The 25,692-nt window shown below is 26.5% G+C and overlaps 1 protein-coding gene across 17 annotated transcripts in view; it reads left to right on the forward strand.

Moving 5' to 3' along the window:
* Window positions 1-25,692, forward strand: part of Dscam1 (Down syndrome cell adhesion molecule 1) — a 607,521-nt gene that overhangs the window by 561,945 nt on the left and 19,884 nt on the right. For 16 of the 17 annotated variants that reach the window (XM_075368244.1, XM_075368245.1, XM_075368248.1 and 13 more), the window contains 4 exons: window positions 4,525-4,709; window positions 5,620-5,800; window positions 6,245-6,409; window positions 19,380-19,443. In XM_075368244.1, coding sequence (XP_075224359.1) covers window positions 4,525-4,709; window positions 5,620-5,800; window positions 6,245-6,409; window positions 19,380-19,443 — 595 coding nt within the window. Of the gene's footprint in view, window positions 1-4,524; window positions 4,710-5,619; window positions 5,801-6,244; window positions 6,410-15,089; window positions 15,135-19,379; window positions 19,444-25,692 lie in introns of all 17 variants that reach the window. The other variant, XR_012756684.1, reaches the window with a different exon arrangement.

Raw genomic sequence — 25,692 nt, forward strand, 5'->3', positions numbered from 1 at the left:
TGCTCTTTGAATTTCTGGTTCCAGTCTCTTTCAGCACCATTACTCATAACATTACTACCAATAAATATGACCCTATCATCAATGAATCTTGGAGTTGCTAAATCCATCGCCTTGAAAAAACAAACTATTCCATACACCTTACAGTTGGCAGGAGAAACAATAACTAGTTTTATGTTTTAATGATGTTTTGTTTTTATTTAAACTATTTAACCAGTTTTGAAGAAGAATGAGTGATAGGTAATGTATAACAAAATTACTGATGCTAGTGGTACTGTACATAAATTGTATTGCTATGACACTGGTTTATTTTAAATAACTATTTACGAGTAAGTTTTGGGTCATTTTTAATTAGCATGCTTTTTTACATAACCATGCTTGAAGATTTTCATTGTTCATATTAATTTTATTGTTTACTATTGTTCATTTATTTACTGCTTTTTGTAATATTTTCTTCACCGAAGCAGTTTCTAGAAATAAAATACATTTTGATGATCTATTGAGTACTGCATTAGTTTTTTGATAGTCGACCTTAAAGTTAGTTTCGAAGCCTATTTTTATGAGTATTGTTCAAATAACATAATTACTTAATTTTTAGTAGTTAGATATATAACAATGCTTGTAACTAAACAAACTTAATTGTTAGATTTGTATTTTTTCTATTTTTTTCTATTTTGTTTTAATTTTTCAAAAAAATATTTATTGTTTTGTTTTTATCTTTCATATTCATTTTTTCATCTAAAAGATTATTTAATATTTTGGGGTGATAATATTAATTTATTTAAACATAAACAATTCTTTTCATATTTAGACATTTTAAACAATTGAGCACATTTCTTTGCTGCACAGTATGACAAATCTGATTTAAAAAGGCGATACTCATTGTAATGTTCTTTGTTTATTTGCTGGATGTTTATGGAATTGTAATCTTTATTTTTTATAAATTGCATAAATATTTGATGTATCTTTTGAAGTAAGATTTATATAGTCTTCTTAACATTACTGTCCTTTATTTTCTCTGCATGGCTTTTGTATGTAAGTGCTTTTGTATTTGTATTCTATTTAAAACGTTTGCATGCAGTCTTTAAAACAGAAAATTGTTATAAAAATGGATTTTTTGTAGGTTGTTTGATGTAGTACTTTTTTAATCCTTAACTAACAACTATATTCAAAAAGATGGTATTGAAAAGAAATTTTTTCTCATGATTCCACTGAATGAATTTAATTAATTCACAAAGCTGAACAGTAACTATTTGATATGGGATATGTATTGTTTATCAGAAATTATTTTGTGACAGAATATAAAAATAACAGTAGATAATATAGCTGCTAGATAAGAGTTAATTATTTAAAAAGTTGATAATTTATTAATATACATGTTAATTCTTTTATGTATAATGATGAACAGATTATCATAGTTATGTTGTGAGATACACAATTATGTTGTGAGTACAGTAAGTAAAAACATACAGGTTTTTAAAAAATAACCAGTTTATTTTGGCGAAATTAGTTCACAATTGATTAATTTGAAATACCAGCAAATAATTGTTGGTATTGCCAGTTATTTAAATAAAAAAAGCCATTGCAGATAACAGCATGTACATTATTTATGTGTCATAATGTATATATTATGTAAATTTTAATATATTATGAAGTTATGTGAGTGTTTGAATTTACTATCATAAATCGTAGTAACGTATTTATTAATATTTTATGTAATTTCAAGTGGATTGTTAAATATAAAATCTTCTTTTTATTATTAAAGAATATAAGTAGATTTATCTGTTTTTTTTTTTTTTTAAGAAGGCTGTGGATTTATTTGTTTTTTAAGTATACTGTTAGTTTTATCAGAATAGATTTTTTTATAATATTACAAATATAATGGTGTAATTGAAGCACACAAGGGTTAAAAGCCAGATACTGATTTATATTCTATACTGATTTATACTGATTTAAATTCTATAACAGTTTTGAAATTTTAGTTTTGATAGCAATCAAGCTGTTTAACTTGTTTTCAGTTGTTTAGTTTATTTGTTATTTGTATTGAGAATAGTGGCATTTAAGCTCATAATATAAAAAAAGTTTTTACGATGCTTCAATGTTGATGGAAAAATAATAAGAATATTGTTGCTCTCCACAAAGAATTACATGTGAGATTTACTAATTTTCCACTATTGACCTGTCTACAGTTGTACAAGCTGATCATAAATTAAATTATTTATTTAATATTATAATTATTTAATTATTTTAATTTAATTAAGATTATAAATTCATGATCAAATAAACATCTATACCAGTAATTTACTGGTAGAAATGATTGGAATACATTAGTAAACAGCTATTAGGCATCAACTATAAAGGCTTCTGTTAAACTGAATATAACCAGAACAAATTTGCAAAAGATTCTAAAAAAAAATGAAGTTAAAAAATAATTATTGTCAGCCTATATTACTTATGAAAATGGTTTTGACTGAAAGTTGTAATTTGGATGAATTTATTATTGAAAAGCAGATCTAATTTTTCTAGATACAGTATGTTAAAAAATTCTTCAAATTGAACAGCCTAGTAAACTGTCATAATTGTCTATTGGCTTGTTAAAAATCCTCATAATTATGGAGAAGGAAATTAATGTTCTTGAAGATCATATTTGCTGTGGATCACAAAGGAGTGTTTGCATTCTACTTCTACAGAATTGTGACAGGCAACTCATATTTTGAGATGTTATTCCCAATTATTAAACAACCTTATGGTTTTCACTGGCCATCCTGTGTTGCACACCTCTTCACTGTGCTCTTCATGATAGAGATTACCATCAAATCTTTCTTGATTGGATGGGACACTGAGAAATTTACAACTGGCCATTGCAAATGTAGTGGGCAACAAAATGGCCACCATATTTATGTGATTTTTGTTTGAAGAGTTGTCAAGAACATTCTGTTTTCTTCAATTCTAAGTAATCTAAATCACTTAAAGGTTAAAAGTCAATTGATTTTATGAATTGGGACAAAAATTTATTTAAATAAATGTGTAATTAGGTTGTTAAATATCCCAGACAACAGTTTGAATACTTTCCCTGATATTTTTCAAATATGTAACAATAAAAAACATTTTTTTTGTATATCTTTTTTCTTTATTGTTTTCTTTTTAACAGTTTTCAGTACTGTCAGAATATAATTAAACTACAATTTAGATTTTATTGAAATAATACTTGTCCATCCACCTATCTGATTGAAATAGTATCCAAACTATTCAGTTTAGGAATTTTTAATTAATTTTACTTAATTATTTTAATGTTTGTATAAAGAAGAAATAGCAGGATTTAAACATTTTCTTGTTTTCAAAAAATATCTGCTCAATCTTTACTTCCTTGTACAAAGTAAAGGAAATATTGTGATCGTGAAAAATTTTGGTTTTTCAGATTTCAACGGAAATATCCATTTTGACCATCACTAAATCCATTTTGACTAGTTTTGGCGTGACATCTTTATGTTTGTGCATACATACATATGTATCTTGCATAATTCAAAAACAATTAGGCATAGGATGTTGAAATTTTGGATTTAGGACTGTTGTAACATCTAGTTGTACACCTCCCCCTCTGATTGCAGTAGACTGAACCAAAAGTGTCCAAAAAGCCCAAAATCCAAAAAAAAATTTAATTTTGGACTTTTTCTTCTGCAGTAATAAGCCCTCATTGAGAGCTTTTCAACGATCATACTTATTTTCATTGGTTCCAGAGTTACATCCAAATAAAATTATAATTAATGAAATATTTGGATCAAGGCACATTGGTTCGAATTAGACTTCATCACCTTTTTACTTTAACTTTTTTTTTAAATTTAAATATTTGATTATTAATTATTAACTTCTCATTGTAAAAAATATATGAAAAATAATACCCGTAGTATGCTGTTCTGTTTGAACTGAATGTACATCATTCTTGAGCAGTTCATCTGAGAAATATTTGTTATTTCATTTATTATAAAGTTACCAACTTTGCTGATACTTAATTATTATTATTAACTAATCAAATGCTCTTATTTTAATTAAATGCAAGGATACATTTTTTACTTCAGTATGATTTGGGGACCTGTGATCAGTAAAAGACATTCTATTGAAAAAAATGAGCAATTTTATTTACCGTGTTGCATTAAGAATTAAGTAGGTCATCTTTTTTTTGTTTTTGTTACCTTCTTTTTTTATTAATGTTTTCTCCGGTTTTCTTTTTTAACTCTTTTTTTAACGTTTCTTTCTTGTTCCTAGTGGTAAAGATTGAGTAGAAAATCTAATTTTCAAGTAGAGTAATAGATGATTAATATATACTGCAAAATTTAAATTTAAGAAAATGAAGCAAAGAAGTCAAGGGTAAAAAAATATGAGAATTTTAGAAACTTGTGTTTTTGTTTATTTGTTATTTTGTAAAAATACAGTAATATAACAACACTAACATGCATTCATAGTAGATAAGAAGTTAATTCTTTAAATTATACTGAATTATTATATTTATACTTTGAATATTGTTTTAAGGTATGGAAGATGAAATCTGTCCTTATGCAACATTCCATCTCCTTGGATTTAGAGAAGAGATGGATCCTTCAAAAGCAGTTCAATTTCAAACATTTCCACACCAGAATGGTCACAGTGGAACATTAGGACCTAATGGTGTACCAGCTAATGGCCATATTCATCATCGAAGTGGGTCACAATCAATGGTCAGTTAACATAAAAGATTAGTTTTTTTTTGTATTATAATCATAAAAAATACATTTCTTTATTAATTTTTAACTATTTTTTCTTATCTTTTATTTTCTAGTTAATGAAATTTTGTTAATTTATTACCTTAATAATAGTTAATTTTATTTTGATAATTTTGGCTATCATTCATTTTATATAATTTGAATTTTAGAGAAAAATAAATTAATTTCTTTGTAATCTATGAAAAATTTCTTAAAAATTAAAAATAATTTAGTTTCTGTTATTAATTTCTTTATTAAAGTAGTCTCCATTTATTATAAAGTAATGAACAGTACAACCAGTTTTCATGATTCTATTTTTTTTAAGTATGGTCACTTGCCAAATCAGTTACTCCTAGAATGAAACGTTACATTTTTCCTGTCTAATGAATTTATACAATTTAATTTTTTGTTGTTTCTTATTAATTTTAATTTGTTTATTTAATTTATAATAGTGACAATGAGCAGAGCTGTGTTAATTTATTTATTTATTTGTAAGAATTTTTTTACTGTCATATCCACTACATATTTTGTGAAAAAAAGTTTGTCTTTGAATTGCAATCTGAATAATGCAGTAAAAACATGAAACAGGTTTTACTAGATTAAGAGCTTTTTGAAAGTGTTATGGTTTTGAATTACATCTACCTCTGAGTTATGATTAAAAAGTAACACTTCTTTTAAATTATTAAAAATTGTAGTCTAGCTTTTAAATTAGTGAAATTGTAACATGATGTGAAAGTAACACTTAATATTTTATCATTTTATCAATAAAAAAACTACTTATTTCTTCTTGTTAGAGGAAAGAATAGAGTTGTTTAATTTTTAAGTGTTTATTTTTGATATGATGTGTTGCTTTTAAATCAATTCAATTAATATATTTAAATTTCAGCCACGTGCCAATGGCCGATATTCACGAGTTGGTGGAGGACCCAACTCAACATTTTCCCCAGAATATGATGATCCTGCTAATATTGGTCCTGAAGAAGATCCTTATGGCAGTCAGTATTCTCCTTATGGAGCACCTTATGATCATTATGGCAGCAGGAATTCTGTCAGTAGGAGAAGTGTTGGTAAGTATTTTTCCTTTTTACAAATTACATTGCTGTCACGAAGTAAAAGTTATTTTAGAAAATTTTTTAAAAGTTTGCTTTCTACCTAAATACACAGAAACTCTGTTTCTGTGTATTTTAAACTAATTGAATTTTAATTCATAAATTTATTATATGCATAGTCAGTTAGCAACCTTGAAAGTTATATAAACTCAACTACCACATGTAATCTGTTTTATAAGGATCTAAAAGGATTTTAAGTCTTACCACATTTAATTCCCTTAGGTACTGATATACCCAACCAGGAAAATATATTGATTTTACTATAATTATGGTTTTTGTACTATAATTAAGGCCAAACGTATGGGTTTACACTGTTATGAATCAGTATAATCTTGAGAAGTCTAATTTTCTAATTTAATCAAGTAATGAATTCATGAAGTAAAGTTTATTTTCTCTTTGAAGGTTCAGCTCGTAACTTACCAATTTCTGGAAGTCCAGAACCACCTCCACCACCTCCTAGAAATCATGATCCAAATAGCTCAGGTTCAGCAAATGATTCAAAGGAGAGCAATGAAATATCAGAGGCAGAATGTGATAGGGACCAACTTGTTAATCGTAATTATGGAGGTAAGTGGTAATTATATAAATCAACATCAACTGCAGTAACTATGACTTAATGAAAAGAAAAAACAAAATATATAGAATTGGTAGTGCTATGATTCAGACAGTCTTGTGTTCTTCAATTTCCATCTGTCAGTTATTGTGTATTTCTTATTATTTCCTTTTAGATTACATATTAAAGTATATGAGTCATTAATTTTGAGTAGTGTATTAGAAGTATTAATATTTAATAATTTTATTGATGTTATAAAAAATAAATTCTGATTTCTTTCTTTCTTTCCTATTATGTTGTCTTCTATTGCTAGGTTTGAGTTTTTTGATTTCTAATGAATATTTTTATTGTATACATGCAAGAAAATAATGAAATTATGAACATCTTTAGAAATTTAGATAAAATTAACTTCATTGGTGTAAACTTTCTCAACTACTTTTTGAATACTGTCCACTATAATTTATTAAACTTAAATAAATATAATTTATATAACTTCCATAGTAAATATAATTTTAAGTCAAATTACAAGTAAACATTTTCAAGACCTTATCATAGACTTCACAGTTACTCTTATATATAATGATTTCTTGTTAAGGTTTTTTAAATGTTCAGTAAATATTATTTACTGTATTAAATTTAATTACATTTTGCAATATCCAGCTGTCATTTTTAACCCCTCTGCACTTTGATATCATTCTGTAAATCTTCTGTACCTTCTGAAAATTTTAGAACAATACTATACACAATTTTTTAATGTACTTTATATATAGTAATTTTCAAGCTTGGTGGTAAAACTTATACAATTTTTTTTTTCAAATTAAGTAAAGTTCAATAAGATTGTTACTATTAATTTACTGTATTAGTGTGATATATTTTATTTATTTAATTAACAAAAGTTTTTGCAGATGTAATTGCTCCGTTTGAAATTAACAGTATTAATGTTTGTTAAATTTATTCTAAATTTTGTTTGTAGGAAATTTTTGATGTAATTAAATTAAATCGTACTGGCATAAAGTGCAATTTAAAAGCTGTAAGCTCATACAAAACCAAGATAAATGCTTTATATTAAAAAGAAAGACTGAAAAGAAATGAATGAATTTAATGTATGCGGTGATTGACATTAAGTTTTTAGTGCAGTATTTAAATCAGTGACATGAACTTGGAACATTTTAAAATTACTTCTAAAAAAATTAAAAATAAAATCTACAAATTATTTTTTTCCTACAGCCATTATTGTTTTAACAAAATTTTCAATCATTTCACTGTGTTCTTTATTCTGCCTTGAAAGAATTTTTCCTTGTAATTCTTTCCATTAACTTTATTATTCATCATTTCATATTACTTTGTTATGATCCTCTACTTAAGTTAAAAACAAGATGGTAATCGCTTGGTGTAAGGTACAGGTTCTAGGGAGGGTGATAAAAGATTTTTTAATGAATCACTGCAATACCCGAACCACTTAATTAACTGTATGAGGTTAAGCATTACCATGCAAAACCGCAATCCTGCTGGAAATTATCCATTTGTTGGTATACTTTCATAGCAAAATTGTTTTTACCATCAAGAACCAAATTACAGCAAAAACTTCATAGTTGGTTAAATTATTTTTAACCTTTATTATAAATCAATCATGTTGAGGATACAGTAGTAACACCTATCCTAGTACACCCAACAGCTAATGTAAGTGTTATATGAGCGCTGGCTTGATCCCAAAAATACATTGGCAATTATTTTAAACAGATCTTGATTTAAAAATGCTTTTCTTAAAACACACTTATTTTTAGTGTATAATTCATTCACTTAATATACAGATAATCTGTACAAATTTTTTAAAACTTGTCAATGGCTCTGCAACATCTGTTTTTTTTTTGTGGTTAATGTAGTAGAATTTACAGTAATACAGTACTTCAAAGATTACCATTTTAAAATATTTTTCTAATGTTTATTACAGTTCCATTTTTTATAAAGGTAGAATTAAGCTAAATAAAAAAAAAGGTTAACCATTTTTTGTTTCTCACAAAACATAATACAGTGAACATATTTTTCATATTTATACGTTGTACTGATATAATGCAGTTTTCCCCCTTTCTTATAATTTTAATTAGTAAATTAAAACATAATATAAAATTTTATAATTAAGAAATTAATAATGATTGTCATTTGATAAATTATAAATTAAGAAAATATTAATAATTGTATTGGTTACAAAAATCAATGTCTTCAAAGCATTTTTACACAGCTTAATTAATTGCTTAATAAAATAAAGCAGTTCCTTGTTTTAAAGAAGTATGATTTTTTTCTGTTGTTACTATCTATTATTATTATATGTAAAATTATATAAAACAAAAAACATTTATTAATATGTAAAACTTAAGATTTTTTAAATTATGTTTTTCTTTTCAACATAACCTGTTTATGATAAAATGCTGGTTACAAAGGTAGTATCTCAGTCTCTTAGTGCTAGTGGCATTTTATTATTTTAAAATAAACACTAATCCTAATTGCATTAAAAGTTATTGTCTAATAATTGTATTATTAGAATATACAGCTAATATTGAGATGTTTTCTTTTGCTTTTTAAATTTAAGTGGCATGGACTCCTGTGACCATTAGCCCATGATAAATATATTAAATATTTTCTGTAACATTCTGATTGTTTGAAAAAACTCATTTTTGTGTTACCTCCTCAGAATCACAAATCTGCTGTAAAATCTTTTCTGCCTATTACTCTATGCAAAATGTATTCAGATCTTTATTTTACGATTTTTTTTTTTTTACCTACTGTGAAATAAAAAATAAAAAACAGAAGTTAGTACTGCAGTCCAGTTAACTCAGTCAGAAATAATCAAACTGCATTAAGGCAGATATGACTGCCAGATATAAATTCAGAACTACATCAATGATTCTGGTTTTTTTCTTACTGATGTGATGCAAGTCTTGCAGAATCTTAACATACCACACAGCCTGTTCTTAACAGACATTTAATTATACAGAACCCTAAGAAAAACAAAAAAATATATATAATTTTTTTAAAAAAGACATCTTTACTGAGCAAAATATAGCTGCAGCTGATGTATATATAAAAACTGCTATTTTATATATATAAATTTTGGCAGTTAGCTATTGTCGGTTAATTCCATCAAGTTTTGAATTCAATTATCAAGACTTGAATTCAATTCTTGTATTCTGTAATGTACAACTCTTATTTAATGACAGAGTTTGTTAGAACTTGATTGGTAAGAGGTGACAAAGTCAGTGAATTACATTTACAGTTCTAAACATGATCCAACCTAACAATGAAATGAAAATGGCAAAAAAAAATAAGCATGAAAACATTATATCTCAGTTCAATTAGATTAGTAATAAAGAATACTTTCAAAAAATACCTCAAAGTTTGTTAGACTTTTTTTTCCATTTGATGAACCATGGGACTTGAATATGTCTTTTTATACATTTTTTTTAATGAACCTTTATGAATCGCACCGCTAAATAGCAGTACTTAATAGTACTAGATAGCATACAAAAACTTGATAATGTACTTGAAATAATAAAATTTAAAAGAAAATATACTACAGCTTGTTTTAATAGTAAATGCTGTTATGTAAATGAAAGTACTGAAGATGAAGCAATTTTTTTAATTCCTGTCACTTCTTTAAAAAAAAAAATATATAAGTATAAGTATTAGTTTACAAGAGATTATACTAGTTTTATTAAAAAAGGAAAAATATGGTATGACGTGAGTATATGACTATCAACAAAAAAAATTGGCTATGAAATTCAAATTGTTTGCTCTAAGGCAATAAATTTTAATAATAAATCCATAATATAACAACTGATAATTCATAAAAAAAAAATAAAAGAATAATCTAATAAAATGCAATGATATCAAAAAAAAAAATTACAATGAAATTGTAAACCATACGTTAAGAGTCTCACAGATATCATTTCTTCTGCTCAAAAAACAAAAATTTCTGAAATATAAATAAAAATGTTTTTAACAAAACAATACTGATATGAAAAAAGGTAAGACACTACATTTCTATTATCAAAATCTGTTATTAATTTAGAGTTTTCTTTAAATAAAAATACATATCAAATATATGTAATAGACAATAGAGATGAACAATAATAGATAATAAACAATGTTTAAGTGTTTCTTATAATAAGCAAAAAAAAAAAAGAAAAATTTGTTACAAAACTCTTACCAGCCCAATTTCATTTATATGTAATACATATGACATTTACAGAAATAATACAATTCTTATGATTATTCATTGTTTAATAAATGAAATCGGACTGATAAGAGTTTTGTAACTATTTTTTTTTTTTTTTGCTTATTATATGGAACACTTAAACATTGTTTATTATCTATTATTGTATATCTATTGTCTGTTACATATACTTGACATGTATTTTTTTTTTAAAGAAAATTCTAAATTAATAACAGATTTTGATGATAGAAATGTAGTGTCCTACCTTTTTTGATCATATTTGTAGTTATCTTCAATAACGTACTTGGCTGTCAAAAAGTACAACCATTAATTTTGGTTATTTTTTCTTAAGACTTTTTCAAAAATTAAAGTGTAAAACGAGTGAAAAAAGTGTACATGGTCTTAATATGATAAAAATAATGTATGAAAACGGGTTAATAACACCTAAACATGGGTTTAAAGGTCATATTTAGATATTAAAGTAAAGTGAAAAATATATGAGTATATTAAAATAATTTAAATATAAATAAAAATTAATGTTGTATAATCTATGCCTTATACATAAAGAAAAAAAGACTGTTTCAGTATTTTCTTAATTTTTAATTACTTCTTAATTCCCCTTTGTAGTCTATGCTAAGACTGTAGGAATCTTCTTATCTTATTTAATATTCCAAAAGGTGTTTACAGTTAGCCTTGCATTGCAAACAGTATAAATTAGTTCATCTCATCTTGTTAAGATGTAGTAAGATATGTTATTGCTATATCCAGTTGTATATTCTCTTCCTTCTCAAGTCCTTCCCTTCTAAGAGGACTCTTGTGCATAATAGAATTGATAGTTAATTCTTTGGGCCATACCAGTTTGAGTTTTTCAGAAACATGACACTTCAGACACTAATACAATAGACACATCTTTGAATGAATTACATGTTGCTCTCTTTGGTGAATTTCATATTATAAAATTGAAGTGGTTAAATAATAAAAGTATAGCTTCCTTCATAGAATCCAAATCATGTATTTTCAGTTGGCTGCAGTTCCACTCTTTGAGTCATCAAATCAGGAATAATATTGCACACTGTATCAATGAACATGACATTTGGTATGGAACTCTGTACTGTGAATTAATGCGACAATAGTAATGTCTAATATACAAAGAATCTGAAGCTCTACCAACACTTTTTTGCTTAGAGTCACCTATTGTACAGCCTATTTACCTCAACACGTACTCTACTTTATCTGAACAGCAGCTGATGTAGTGTGTAGTACAGTAAACATATCAGAGTGGATCCATGATAAATGCAATTTCATTGACATATGGAATAGATATAACATTGATCACAAATAGATATTAATAAGCAGTTTCATCTATCTGTACTGTAGGGGAACATTATTTGATTCTTATAGAGAAACTATTCCTGTCATTTATTATCACCCACAAAATCTTTCTAATTTTCATTATTTTACATTTATAACATAATTATTCATCTCTTCAGATCTATTAACATCATCAAACTTCAGTTATTTTTACCACATAGTGCAGTTTTATTCGTTATAATATTCATCAAAAAGTTTTATGACAGAAGAAAAATAATTGTCATATTTATTTATTTTTTTAAAATGCATCTTCAAAAAATTATTTTATACTATATTTTATATTATCAGTATTGTCTGATTCTTATAGTGTCTACTACAGCATATTATAAATTGATAATTTTTTTAGTTTCCTGTACAAGAAAGTTCTGCAACAGAAAGTAATCAGATGTATTTAGTAATTTGGAACTGCCTTAAATATGCAATTAACTTATCTGGTGGAGGATTTAAAAATTTTTTTTGTGTAATTAAAACGCTTCCTAAATCATTATTTTTTTAGTTAGAACAATTTTGCATCTGTCTGGTGAATGGGTTATTGTTTTTTTGTAGTTTAATGCAAAATGTTTATCTAGGAATCATAGTTTGTATAATATAATGTTTAAAGGTAAGATTTTGATATAAATAAAAGGTTTAGTATTTTGTATCTTACAGATTATTTATACAGATGTTTTTATTATTAGTTAAGTAAATAATATTTTCTGCTTTATGTGTTTCACAAATATTTTTGTTATATCCACTTTTTAATTTAACTTCACATTCTATAGTATTTTACTAATAAGTAAGTATTATTTTTCTACATTTTGCTTCTAAATGTTTAGTTAATTTTTTTTTTTTGAAAATTGTAGACATTAAATTATTGAAATTGATTTAATGTCTGTTTACTTGGTTTTTTTTTATATAATATTTGTTTACTAGATGTTTTCATTTATTTATATTATTTTACAGAATTATAAATTCAATTATTTAATTTTGTTTTTTTAGTATTGCTTTTTTTATGATAATTTAATTTTTGTTTTTAAGTTACATATTTTAATGCACTTAGCATGTGCATGTTTGTTGTGCTGGTTTTTCTTTAAGAGTTATTACCATTTCATGTTTGTATATTTTTTCAGTAATATACTAAGTATTTTTAATATTATTAATATAATTTCAAGTCCAATGTTGTGCTTAGTTATTTTTATTACAGCAATTTTTATTTCCTCGTCGTCCCTAATTGTCAACTTTATACAGTGTTTACTATACATCTTTACTTACATAAACATTGTGTCTATTTTTTCATAAAAAGAGTTCTGTATAAGATTTTCTTATTATTATTTTCATTGGTTAGTATTATTTTTCTATGCTTTGTTTTTAAATGTTCAGTTAATTTTTCTCTAACAAATAAATAAAGCTCACGTAGATCATAATAAAACTGTTTATGATATTTTTTCATATTAGTGTTAGTTGTCAATTCCTCTTAATATCTGTAATCAGTTGCAATGAAATTTCAGAAATACTTAAACTTTTCACTCAAATTTGCAACCTTAAGGAAGTAATAGGGATTTTTATGAATATAAAAAGTTCATTTTCTTAAGTTTCAGATGTGTGATATATAGATTTTATTTGTTTATTTATTTTTTGTTTGTCTGTATTATTAGATAATCATTGAATTTTCATTTCACTTTCTGTAATGGTAATCAATGTTTATTTTACCAGAATACAACAAAAATAAATGAAATGGAGGTACAGTAGTAAGTGCTGGAGCCATAATACTTTGAATGTATTGTAATCCCTCAAATATTGTTCAAAATTAAGTGATACATGAATAGATTTAAAAAATTTAAACTAATAGTTCTATTTCAAAATACTTTTCAATAATAATAAAATACATACTGAATGAAATAATTTAAAAAAACTTCAATTGCTTCCTGGTTTTCAATTTATTATTATCTAATTTAAGGGCCAGTTTTCTATCTAACTTAAGTCTTATTTTTTTTAACTAGGCTACGATTATTCATTTCATTACAGCACACCAATCCCACTGAAATATAAGGAATCTTCAGGATTATAAATTACACCTTCACTCTGTTCACTGAAGGAATTCTAACTGATAATTACTATTGGGAATGCAGCTCTGATTAGTGCCACTTATATCTCAGATACTTTACACGCATCACTATTGTAAGGAAGACAGATAGTTTAAAACAGCAAATTAATATTCCTTTTTCTGTTGTGAAACAATACATTATATACACTACCTAAACTCAACAGGGAAAAACTATGTAGAAAAATAAACAACAGCAGCATATTTTTTTATTTACAGTATTACACATCTTTCTATTTGAGAGTTATTTAAGCTCTTCTTTTTATATGATTTTCTTTGATCTTTTTTTATTTACATATTTCAACCATAAATTATGTGAATGCCTGATAACTACTTACTTTAAGCCCTGTTATACTAAACAGTTATAGATTGTTATGTGTAACAATAGTTCTTCCACTTTTCTCTTATCTTATGTTGGGATCCGGACCTATCCAACCCTCTACTTCTGCGAATTCACAAAGTATTATTTCTCAAAGCTTTGTTTCCATACTATTTATGGCTAAAAATTTTGTTATTGTTCTGCTTTTACACCTAACCATTTTAGCTTCAAGTGTAGGAAAAAATTGATCTGTACTGTATTTGTTACTTACTTATTGTAGCTACTTTTAAGGCCTATTGTCTTGCCCAAAGGAATTTATTCCCCTTTCTATCTTGAATTTGACTCGCATGATAATGCTATTAGATTGAAAAGCTGCATATAAATTTCCTACACAATCCTCTTCCAACAATCATTAATTTATTGATTCAGAATTATACCATTTATGAGAACAGTATTCCTTTACAATTATTATGTGATATATTGAATTAACTTATTTTGTTTTATATCCCTCAAATTTTCTTCATTGTCTTCTTTTTCTTAAGAATTTTGTTATAGTCTGTTATTATTATTATTTTTTTGTTACAATTTCAATGAAAAATAACTAAAGATGATATACAATTTGAAATGGTTTTGGCTTTATTTTGATTAACCAAGCAGCATGAATTGTGTTTTTGTGTTATGCAAATGCCACCTTATTTTATTTTCTCTGATCAGGATTCCTGAGTACGGAGAGTTTCAGAGGTGTTTTAGTGTAAAAAGGTAATTATTATACTTTTTAAAATTTTTTAATTATTTTTAAAAAACAATGATATTAATGCATCTGCATTATATATTTTTCCAGTCATGTTTTTTATTCTTTATTTTACACATCTCAGATGTTTTGTAACATTGATATTTTTTATACCAAACACTAATTTTCTTAATACTTTGTTGAAAGTAGATTACTTTTATTTTGTCTATATTATATTTACTGTGAAAGATTAAAAAACTCAACAAATGAGAAACTGCACATTATATGATAATTTTGCTATAGAATGCTTCAGGCTTTCTAATTTTATTGTGCTTGCATATTTAATCAATTATTGCATTTTAATCTGTTAAACTGTTTGGTTTAAAAGGAGTTTGGGTTATGTGTAAATTGTTTTTTCAAAATTATTTATATAATTTTTAACTAGTTAAATTGCTAATTTATTTTTACTTAAATTAATATCATTGTAAAATATATTAATTACTCAAAAGATTATATAATGTAATTGTATTATATGTAAATATTGATAAAAAAATATTTTTTTTAAAAAGTTTTCAAGTTTGATAAAAATTTTTTCTAACCTTTTTTTTACTTTATTTCTGTCACCTTGTAGAACTTGTTTATGGTTTAGTTGTTCCTCTGCATTATTAGTTACATTCATGGGATTGGAACAAGACCTTCTGATTTTTTGTTGTTACTTTCATTTTTTCTGACACTACATATTTTCTCAATTATAATTTTGTAAGATAAACTATGTTTAGTTATACCAGTGAATACACACTACTCAAAGCAACTACTGCAATAGTTCAGTGGCTGTAAACAATGCCTAATATCCTATGAAGTGATTTTTTTTTTATTATAGATTTTGTTTAAATTTTTGATGAGATCAGATTTAAATACCAAAATACAAAGTGTAAGTTACAATTCTATTGATCTTGACAATTGGTGAATAGATTACAAAAGTACTTTTTTTTTTAACTTATGGGTTTTAGAGATTCAAATTCTACCTCTGAGTAGAGGAAATATATATAATGAATTATTTTATAATAGAAATTAAGTACATTAATTTGTTATATTATGTACTCTAGTCTTTCTTTCAATTGTGGAGCATTTAGAAGTATCCATCTGAGTTGCTTTATCTCAAAGTAATCATGATCACTCCAGAGCCAGTCTGTGGCAAGCAGAGTGGTGTATCATGCAAAAAAATAAAAGTTAAAAAACACACAAACTTGAACCCAAGACCTCATGGTGAGAGTGGAATGCTCCTCACTCAGTAGCTCCCAGCACTATGACTGTAGATATACAAATAAGCTACTTGAACCACTCCAAAATCTGTAAATGTAGTTTACTCCAAAGTAAATCCTAGTTGAAAACTGCCATTTTGGATTTAAAGTAGGGACCCCCACCAACTAATTACTGGAAAGGAACACAAGGACGATGGGGGATAAATATCCCTTATCCATTGCAGAACCTGGGAATAGTCCCTTACTACTGGGTCTTTCGTATTTTCGGGTATTTGTTTATTTAGTATCAGTTATATATTTGTTTTGTTGATGGATGGAATTGTGGACTGTATTCCAATCCTTACAGATCAGTTTGAAATATCAGTACTTGAGCTATCCTTGGAAGAGTAGGAATGTATTTGCATCTTTCTCCTGACATGGTTCCCCTTCAGTCCTTCCACTGAAGGCCTGTTGGTGCTACTGCCTTTTGATCTAGCAGGAATGCACCTTATGGGATCCTAGTTATTGGAGGATGGCAATGCACTCCCTTTGCCAGAGGGTGCTAACAACAGGCTCACACCTACCACCCTGCAAAAGGACAACAACTATCTCCATTGTAAGCTGATTGCCTGCCCTTAGCATAAGCTTGTTCTCTTTGACAATGGTTTTACCATTTCCGATGTGATAATAAAACATACATGAATCAAGCTATCTGTTTAATTTTTCATTTTTTTTCAGTGGTGGCTATCTATACTGAGATTCAGAATGATGAACTCTAAAATCTTTTCTAAATTTCACTCCTGTAAGAATACAAGTGTCTTCTCATCTTTTCCCATTCTATTTTATTTTTCCCTTTTCTGGCCTTTTTACAGTTTATAAAAAAAAAAGATAAAAAATTTCTCAGTGCTTAAAAGCCATTAAATTAAAGAGAAAATCTCCCAACCTTTTTTTATCAGTTTAATGAGCATCTCTTGTATGCTTTATCTTGGTTTGGTAAGTTGATCACATTTTGAATCTCTATACTATAGAACAGTATTCAGTACACTTACCAGGAATTTATTTAATATATTTTTTTTTATACATTAATCTATTACAAATGCAAAATCAGTTGATTCTTAAGATTTTTTTATTTAAGATTTTTGTTTGTTTGTTTGGATTTTAATATTATTTTTTTCTATTTATAAATTAAATTACCTAGCTCTCCATTCCTGGTTTTTGGTAATGTTATATTATCTTTATTAGTTTTAGAAATAGGTTATTTATAATAAAAAAAGATTGTTGTTTCATTGTAATTTCTATATCATTTGTAAAATATTTTATTGATATAAAAATGAGCATTTGTATTTGCAATTTTGCTAGTTCTTTGTATAATTGATCTGTTGTTACACATGTTGATTTATACACATGCATCACGACATATATGTTTAATTAGTAAACTTGGTTATCTAATACTTATGTAGTTTAAAATTATATATAATTCAAACCAATAATTTGAAATTTAATTATATTTCCTTATAAGATTATTATTTCAAGTGTGAATAAAATTATAAGAAGTGAATTATCCAATCTGTTTTTTTATACAACATAAAGTAAATATATAGGTCAGATTTGGTTTAATGCCAATTCAAATATTTCCAAGCACATTGTCAACAAAAAAGAATGATTGTAGTTTTTCATTTCTGCACAGAAAAATGTACAAATCTTTATAAGTTGTATCAAATGTTAAAATCTCTATAACACATTAATGATAATTACTTACACCATAATAGTTTTTAAATAAGTCATAGATGTGTTTAAGATTATTTTTTTTATTTTATATAAGTATGAAAGAGATAAAATTATGAGAGAGAGAGAGAGAGAGAGAGAGAGAGAGAGTGAGAGAGTGTGTGAGTGAGTGAGTGAGAGAGATAAAAAAGAATGACAGCCAAAAATATTTTTACATTTTATGTTTAACTAACTTATACATAGACATATCTGGCATTGCTCAGGTCATAATTTCTTCATAGGCCCATCCATTTGTTTTTTACAAAAAATTGTCTCTAACTTTCCACAATTAATATAAATCTCCTTAACATTCCTTCTTGAATTAACCTTTCAAATTCAGCCTGTTTATTACCTTACAATTGGTATGGTTTGAATGAAAACCCAAAGAGTTTGAAGAAAGAACATGTATTTAAACTTTCAAACAATATACAGTACAATAACTAATGCAACTATACAAATATACTATATGCAAACAATAATTAATGCAGCTATAAAAATATGTACAAATTAATTTAACTTTTAACTGGGTTTAATTTTATTTTTTTAAATTAATTAATCATGCATGAGCACTGAGAAAATGCTTATAGAAGGATAAGAACATTTTGAAAGAATGCATAAAATGTGGTCAGGCAAACATTTTTTTAAAAAATATTATAGAATATTCCCAAATGTTCCAGAATTTTAACCTTTTATAATGTTTTAAGATTCTCACCCCTCACCCTTCTCACAGCAGTTGCAATAGGGATTTAACAGCACAGTTTTTTTTTCTATGTTTATGTAATAATTGTCCCAAGTTTGTTTGAATTTGTCCTGTGATTTAGGAGGAAGTTTGGAACAAACGTACCCAGATACCACGTATTGTACGTATAAACAATGACTTTTATTTATATTAAGATTTTTAATTTTAAATACATAACTTGTATTTTAAATTGATTAATGATTTGCTTCAATCTCTGATAACCAAGTTTATTTGAATATATTTTGTGTTCTAAATAAAAAAATGCATTTCTTTTTTTTTTGCTGCACTTTGTATTTTTATGCAAGAATAATAGTTTCTTTTTAGTTCATTTAGCTTGGATTATTTTCTAGTTATGATTTTTTTTGCATTGAATTTTATTTTTATTTGAAGCATTTTTTGTATAATAAAACAAAATGCAGTTTTTTAAGTATAAATTAATGTTCTATTGTTAATTGTATGAAATAATTGTTTTTATTAATTATGTTTATTTATTTTCTGATGATGACTTGAGAATGGTTTTTTATTTTCAGTTAATATGAGGGCCAACTCCAAGGATGGCATGACCACCGAGGAGATGAGGAAACTAATTGAAAGGTCAGTGTTATCAACTGATCAAAATTAAATTTCCCTCCTGGCAGCATCAATCATTTTAATTTTAATACCATTTTCTTAGTATTTTTTTTTATCGCAATAGCACTATTATTTAACATTTTCATTCCCTCATGATTTAGTGCTTTATCTACATTTTAAATTTCACTGATTTTTTTAAATGAATAATTTATATTTATAATCTCTTTCCCATATCACTAGAATTAATCATATTATTTTTTTTAATAATCATTTTTACATAAATGTATATCATGTCTAGCAGTTGTGTGTAGAAATAACACAGATTAGCATTCATTTATTTATAATTGTTCATTTAATTGATGTTTGAAAGTAATAGTGTGAATTTTGCAAAATATAATAAATTTATACTTTAATTGCACCCTTATTGTATATGTTTTATTTATTTATTTATTTTTTATAATTTAATTAATCTTTTTATTTGCTTATGAAGTTTTTAATTAGTGGATTTTAAAGAGATTGTATTACTTTTAATAAAGTCAGGTTCTGCTGGTTCTAGATTTTTCTTAATTTGATATAATATGAATCATGGAAAAACATATTTCACTTATTTTTCATAATAATTTATATTAATTATGATTCTAATTGGATTAAAAATCCAATTAGAGCTTCCTGCAAGAACATACAAGAGCTTTTTCTATACAAGAGCAGGAAGCTCTTGTATAGAAAAAAAATCAGATTTTGATATATATCTTTTAACTGTTTATAATAATTAAATCCTTACATTTTTTAAATTGATGTATGTAGTAATTCAGAAGTCTCATTAGCTTTGCAAATTTGCTATTCTTCAAAAAGTTCTTCTATAGATTTAAATTTTAGATCTATGCAGCATGAGGGCTTGGCCTTATCCAGTTGATACCATAGCTGCTAGTTTTCCTTTATATGTAAACACCAATTAAAAAAAAAACTCAGACAATCTCATAAGCAATGTCACAATTAGATGAGCCCCAATTAAGAAGCAGCTAGCTGCTCCCTCTTCAGGTACTAAAAAGTGTCATTATGGTGTAACAGGTGGAAATAAATTGATAGGATTTGATCTGAGAAAGAAGGAATGAATTTTATGTAAAGCAGAAGCACTATTTATATGTGACTTACTCATTTTCTGGTATTTTATTCTATGTGCTGCAGTGCTTTCTCATTCCAACTATTAACATCTGCCATATGAGTTTTACTTACATCAAGCATAACTAGGGTCATCCAAGACCTTGGCCAAGAATGTAATTAGAAAGCAAGCATAAATACTAGCTGAATAAAAAAAATTACTCACTTTAATCTTGAATGTATGAATATAAAAATACTGGATTTACAAAGTAAAGACTCCTGTGAACAACGGAAGTTACATTAAATTGAAATGAATAGAAAGTATTTATATTTGTTGTACTCAAGTTGTATTACATCAAAATACATACAATTCACTCCAAATTATTGGAAGTTGAAAGTTAAAAACACACATCGAATACTATACTACACCTCTTTCTAGTTCTGATACACCTCTCCTCTTCTCTTGGGACAGAAAAAGCAAATCAAAAAAAAGAAAAAAGTTATATTTACAAATTTGACACCTATGAAATTTTTTCATAAGTGTCTTGATTTTAATTATTTCTTGATAACAAAATAAATCATCACTACACTACAGTGTTTTTAAAAGAAAAATGAGTTGATCACATGACCTCATAACTACTTTATATTATACCTTACCATAGTGTAGATGTTGAATGACAGTTGGTAGGAGTCTTGGTGAAAATTAAACTGGTATATAAATCTATAATGTTTATACATGTTAGTTTTATCCTGAAAATATCATTAAAGAACATTTGAAACTTATTTAATTAGAGATCCTTTAATAATAAAAAAAGATCACACAGTTAACATTTTTGATAAAGAGGCCAGTGGCAAATAAGCAAACTTCTTTGGGAGTAGAAGAAACTGAGTATGCTGTAATGCAGAGGAATAGTTATAAAAGATAATATTTCAACAGTACGAGCAGCCTTGAATAAGTACTAAAAATATTAAGAATATTACTTAAACTTAAGTAAAAGAAACTCAGAGCAAAACTGCTTAAACTTGTTTGCAAAAAAAATTTTAATGATAAATTAAAACCATGGAGATTTCTAGTGTTTGAAAAACAAAAACTGTACTTTGAAAATCTCAGATCTAGAGAAAGATCATATTGTATGTAATTTGTACAGTTTTATTTGAACCTTGAGCTTTCAGAATGGATATGAATACATTCAAAGTTACAGTAAAAACAGCCTTTACTGTTTTTATGTATATTTTTAGAAAAAAACTTACTATTCCAAATAAATTAATATTTTGTATTACATTCAAGAAAATATATTTTTTTAGGACAAGTTCTTGGTTTTCCATATTCTGTTCAGATTCAATGGTTTTTTGGCTTAAAATTAAATATCTTTGATTTATTAATATAGTTTGATAACTGTGTTATTAATATGCAACATAATCCACTGCTAATTATTTTGCTCTTTGCATTAATGTAATTATTGTTATTTAAAAAAATAAAAATATACATAATAATTATAAAGTAAATAAATAATAAAATAAATACATAATAATAATACATATAACTTACTGGCTGATAAATTTATATTTACCCAGTTGTTTTTATATATTGATGCCCCACTGGTATCAGTCAACTAATATATTTAAATATTATTAATCAAATTAATTCAAACTGTAGAGTTTGCCCTTTCTGTAGATAATACAAACTAAAAGAACTTCATAATTTTATTTTTACTTAGCAGATTTGTAAAATTTGTTTTGTAGATATTTTAAAATTTTTGTTTTCCTTTTTTTTATTTTATTTTTCAACTCTTTTTTCAGCCTGCACATTTTATCTGTTGATGGTTTTGTAGTTAAATACGTAATAGTCATAAATGAAAGAATAATTGTCCTTTATTATTGCTATTATTTACTGTATTTATGTCTTTCTCACTACTCTGATGGTGCTGTACAGTATTTATACTACTTGTGATTCTTTTTTGAAGATATTTGTAACTTAAAAATCCTTAATTTGGATATTTTTATGATAAATTGATATATTTTGTATTGCCCTTTATTGGAGATTATAGTTCAATTTTAACTGTACTATGATGCAGTTATAACAGTTTATTAATATTTATGTTAAATTTGATTCACTACATTTTTAAAAAAAAAAGTAAGTAGAAAACAAATTTACTTAGCCTTTTGATAAGTGGTGCTCACTTAAACCTTTATAGCAAAATAACCTTTAGCCTAAAGCAAAATTTAAAATTAAATTTAGTAAAAGCATAAATTTCACCCTCTTACTTTCTCTTATTGTATACTGGTATTGTGTAAAAACAATTTGACATTCGAGAATTTGGGAATTTAAAAAAGTGGATTGTCAGTTTGTGTGCTTTTCTCTCTTTGTGCTTCAGCCAAATATTGAAGTATTTATTTTAATTTTAAATCACTAAATCTATTTAATTTAGAAATACTGACTGCTCAGAGACCAACAGCTTATTATTCATGCTTGAATTTCCATAAGGAAGATTGAGATATTATTACAAAGCAGATTTAAGTAAATCTTAATGCTATCAATAATTCAGTTTTATCTTCCACCCATCATTTGTTATTAGGTTTTTTATCAATGTATGATTTGATTGAGCACACTCTTTATATGCTGTCATTTATGAAAAAGATTTGCAGTTGTTTTTGAATAGTCTCAACAATTTAAACAGTTTCTTGATGTTCTGAGAAATTTCTGTATTTCATACCTCACTCTCTTATCAGTTCAGATTCTGTGTGTGCTACCAAGAATACTATCAACCTACTGTGCTGAGTTTAGTGTAGTAAATGTACAGTCCTTCAGCATGTAGTATGAGGGTGAATCAAATATAAACGGTAATTTTTTTTTATAAATTTATTGGTTAATAATATACTTTAATCATTTCTCTATATAGTCTTCTGAATGATCTGCACACTTTTGCCAATGATTTGGAAGCTTGAATATTACTTGCTCATAAAAAGTTTGAGGACGAGTCATCAACCAATTGTTCATGCACTCCTAAACGTTTTCATTGTTTTCAAATCATTTCTCTCCAAGTGGTTGCTCTCTTTCAAGAATACAAACAAAAAATAGTCATAGGGGGACAAATTGGGACTGTAGAGAGGGTGGTCAAAGGTTTCCCAGTGCATTTTTTTGCAATTTATCCCTTGTCAAAATCACAGTGTGTGGCCTGGCATTGTGCTAGAGAAGGATGACATCTCTGATGAGCATACCTCTCCTTTTGTTTCTGTAGGTGGTTTTTTTATTGTAGCAGCTGGCAATTGTGATTGTGTCAGCCGCATTCATCATTCATTGATTGTGGAGAAAATCAGTGAGTAAAACTTTCCTTGAATCAAAAAAAAATTGTTGCAAAAATTATTCATACCAAACCACACCAATTTAATGCAACACTATACTCTTTACTCGCCAATTTTGACTCAAGAGTATAATGATGGATCCATGTCTTATCATATGTGATGATGTATCTCAAAAAATCATTTTCTTCTTGCCAAAATCAATTCAGAAGTCTGTCATGGATCTCCAACCTGACTTGTTCTTAATTTTTGGTCAACAATCTCAGAACCCATCAAGCAGCAATTTTTCTAAAGCCAAGATGATCATTCATAATGGATTGAGCACTCCCTGACGCGATTTCTTCAACAGTGAACGGAGATCACCTTTGATCTTGGGCATTGATCATGACTTTCTTTTTTTGCTTTTCTGGCCCATGTATACACTCGGTTCTTGGACTGTGTAGCATCCCCAAACTGTACCTTCAAAATGAGTTTAAAATTTCTGCGAGTTTATCGTCTTCATTAGTCAAAAACTTTAGGATTATACATTGTGCAACAGACAACGGAACCTCTTGCTCACTCATGGCTGTACTGACAACAGAACAAAGCAAAGAAGCTAACCAAGTTGGTTCCCCGTCTATCACACCAAATATTAACCCCCTCACCCCCCACTCTGCCATCCAGTTCGGAATTGCTTGCTGCGTAGAATAGTAAAATTACCATTTAAATTTTATTCACCCTCATAATATATAATATATATAAAATATGGAAAACTACGTAGGATTCTGCTACTTACTTGTTAAAAATAAGCTTTTTTATTTTGTATTTTTGTCCGTGTTGAGTATCCCGATAAAAGATTGTTGACAATGTGATTGATTGTAAAGATCTAAATTTCTTGTGTTTCTAGTTTTTTTCTGGAATTTTCATATGAGATTACTTCGATACTAATACTTTCTGGTCTTTTTACTCAAGAGAGTTTGGCAAGAGCATTTTCTAACCATTTATAACGTACATTACACACACACATTATCTGACTGTCTCGCTTGTAAAATAACTGTGTGAATGTATAATCAAACCCTCTCATATTGTAGAACCACAATATCTTTCTTCTGTCTACACTTTGTTTTCACTCACCATTCCCTTTAATAATTAATCAGTTGAAGTTGTGTTTTTTATTGTTGTTGTTATTATCTTTTCTGCCAAGAACACTATAATTTCTATGTTGAGAACTGTTTATCTTTGTTAGCTTCATTCTTTTATTATATGTTGATGCATTTCGAAACCACTCCATTGTCAAAACTTATTGTACTGGTATTTTTAATTTTTGTTAATTTTTATATAGCATTTAGTCAACACCCCCACCTTTATTTGACATCATACCTTATCTGGGCTTCTTTTTGTTTATTTGTTATTAATGGTTAGACTTATCGTTTAATTTTATTTATCTGTTTCCTGTTTTCAATAAATTGAGGTTCTTGAAAAGTAAATCTGCTTGATTTTGATCTATTCATTTATGATTGTTTTATTGTTACTTTTTAATTTAAAGATTTCTAAGTTTTCTAAACTGTTCATTCTTCTTCTTTTAACACATTTGTGAATCGATTTCATTGATTCTTCCATTTTCATTGGGGAATGTCCTTCTTTTATTAAGTGCGTTGCATAATTAGAACTTTATTTTTGATTTTTACTGTGTTCATTATATCTTAATTTTTATTTTTTTCCACTTGTCCAATCAAAATAAAAAGTAAATGCATTTACTTTTTATTTTGTATATTTCTGTTAAAAATCTTTGTTAGTGTATTATTTGTATTTATAGCCATTCTTATATTACATTTACTAAATAATTGTTTAATTGGATAAATTTCTTTCCCAGTAAATGTTAATTTACTCCATTTA

This window comes from Lycorma delicatula, chromosome 6, assembly GCF_047948215.1.
Source record: "Lycorma delicatula isolate Av1 chromosome 6, ASM4794821v1, whole genome shotgun sequence".
NCBI classification, from domain to species: Eukaryota; Metazoa; Arthropoda; class Insecta; order Hemiptera; family Fulgoridae; genus Lycorma; species Lycorma delicatula.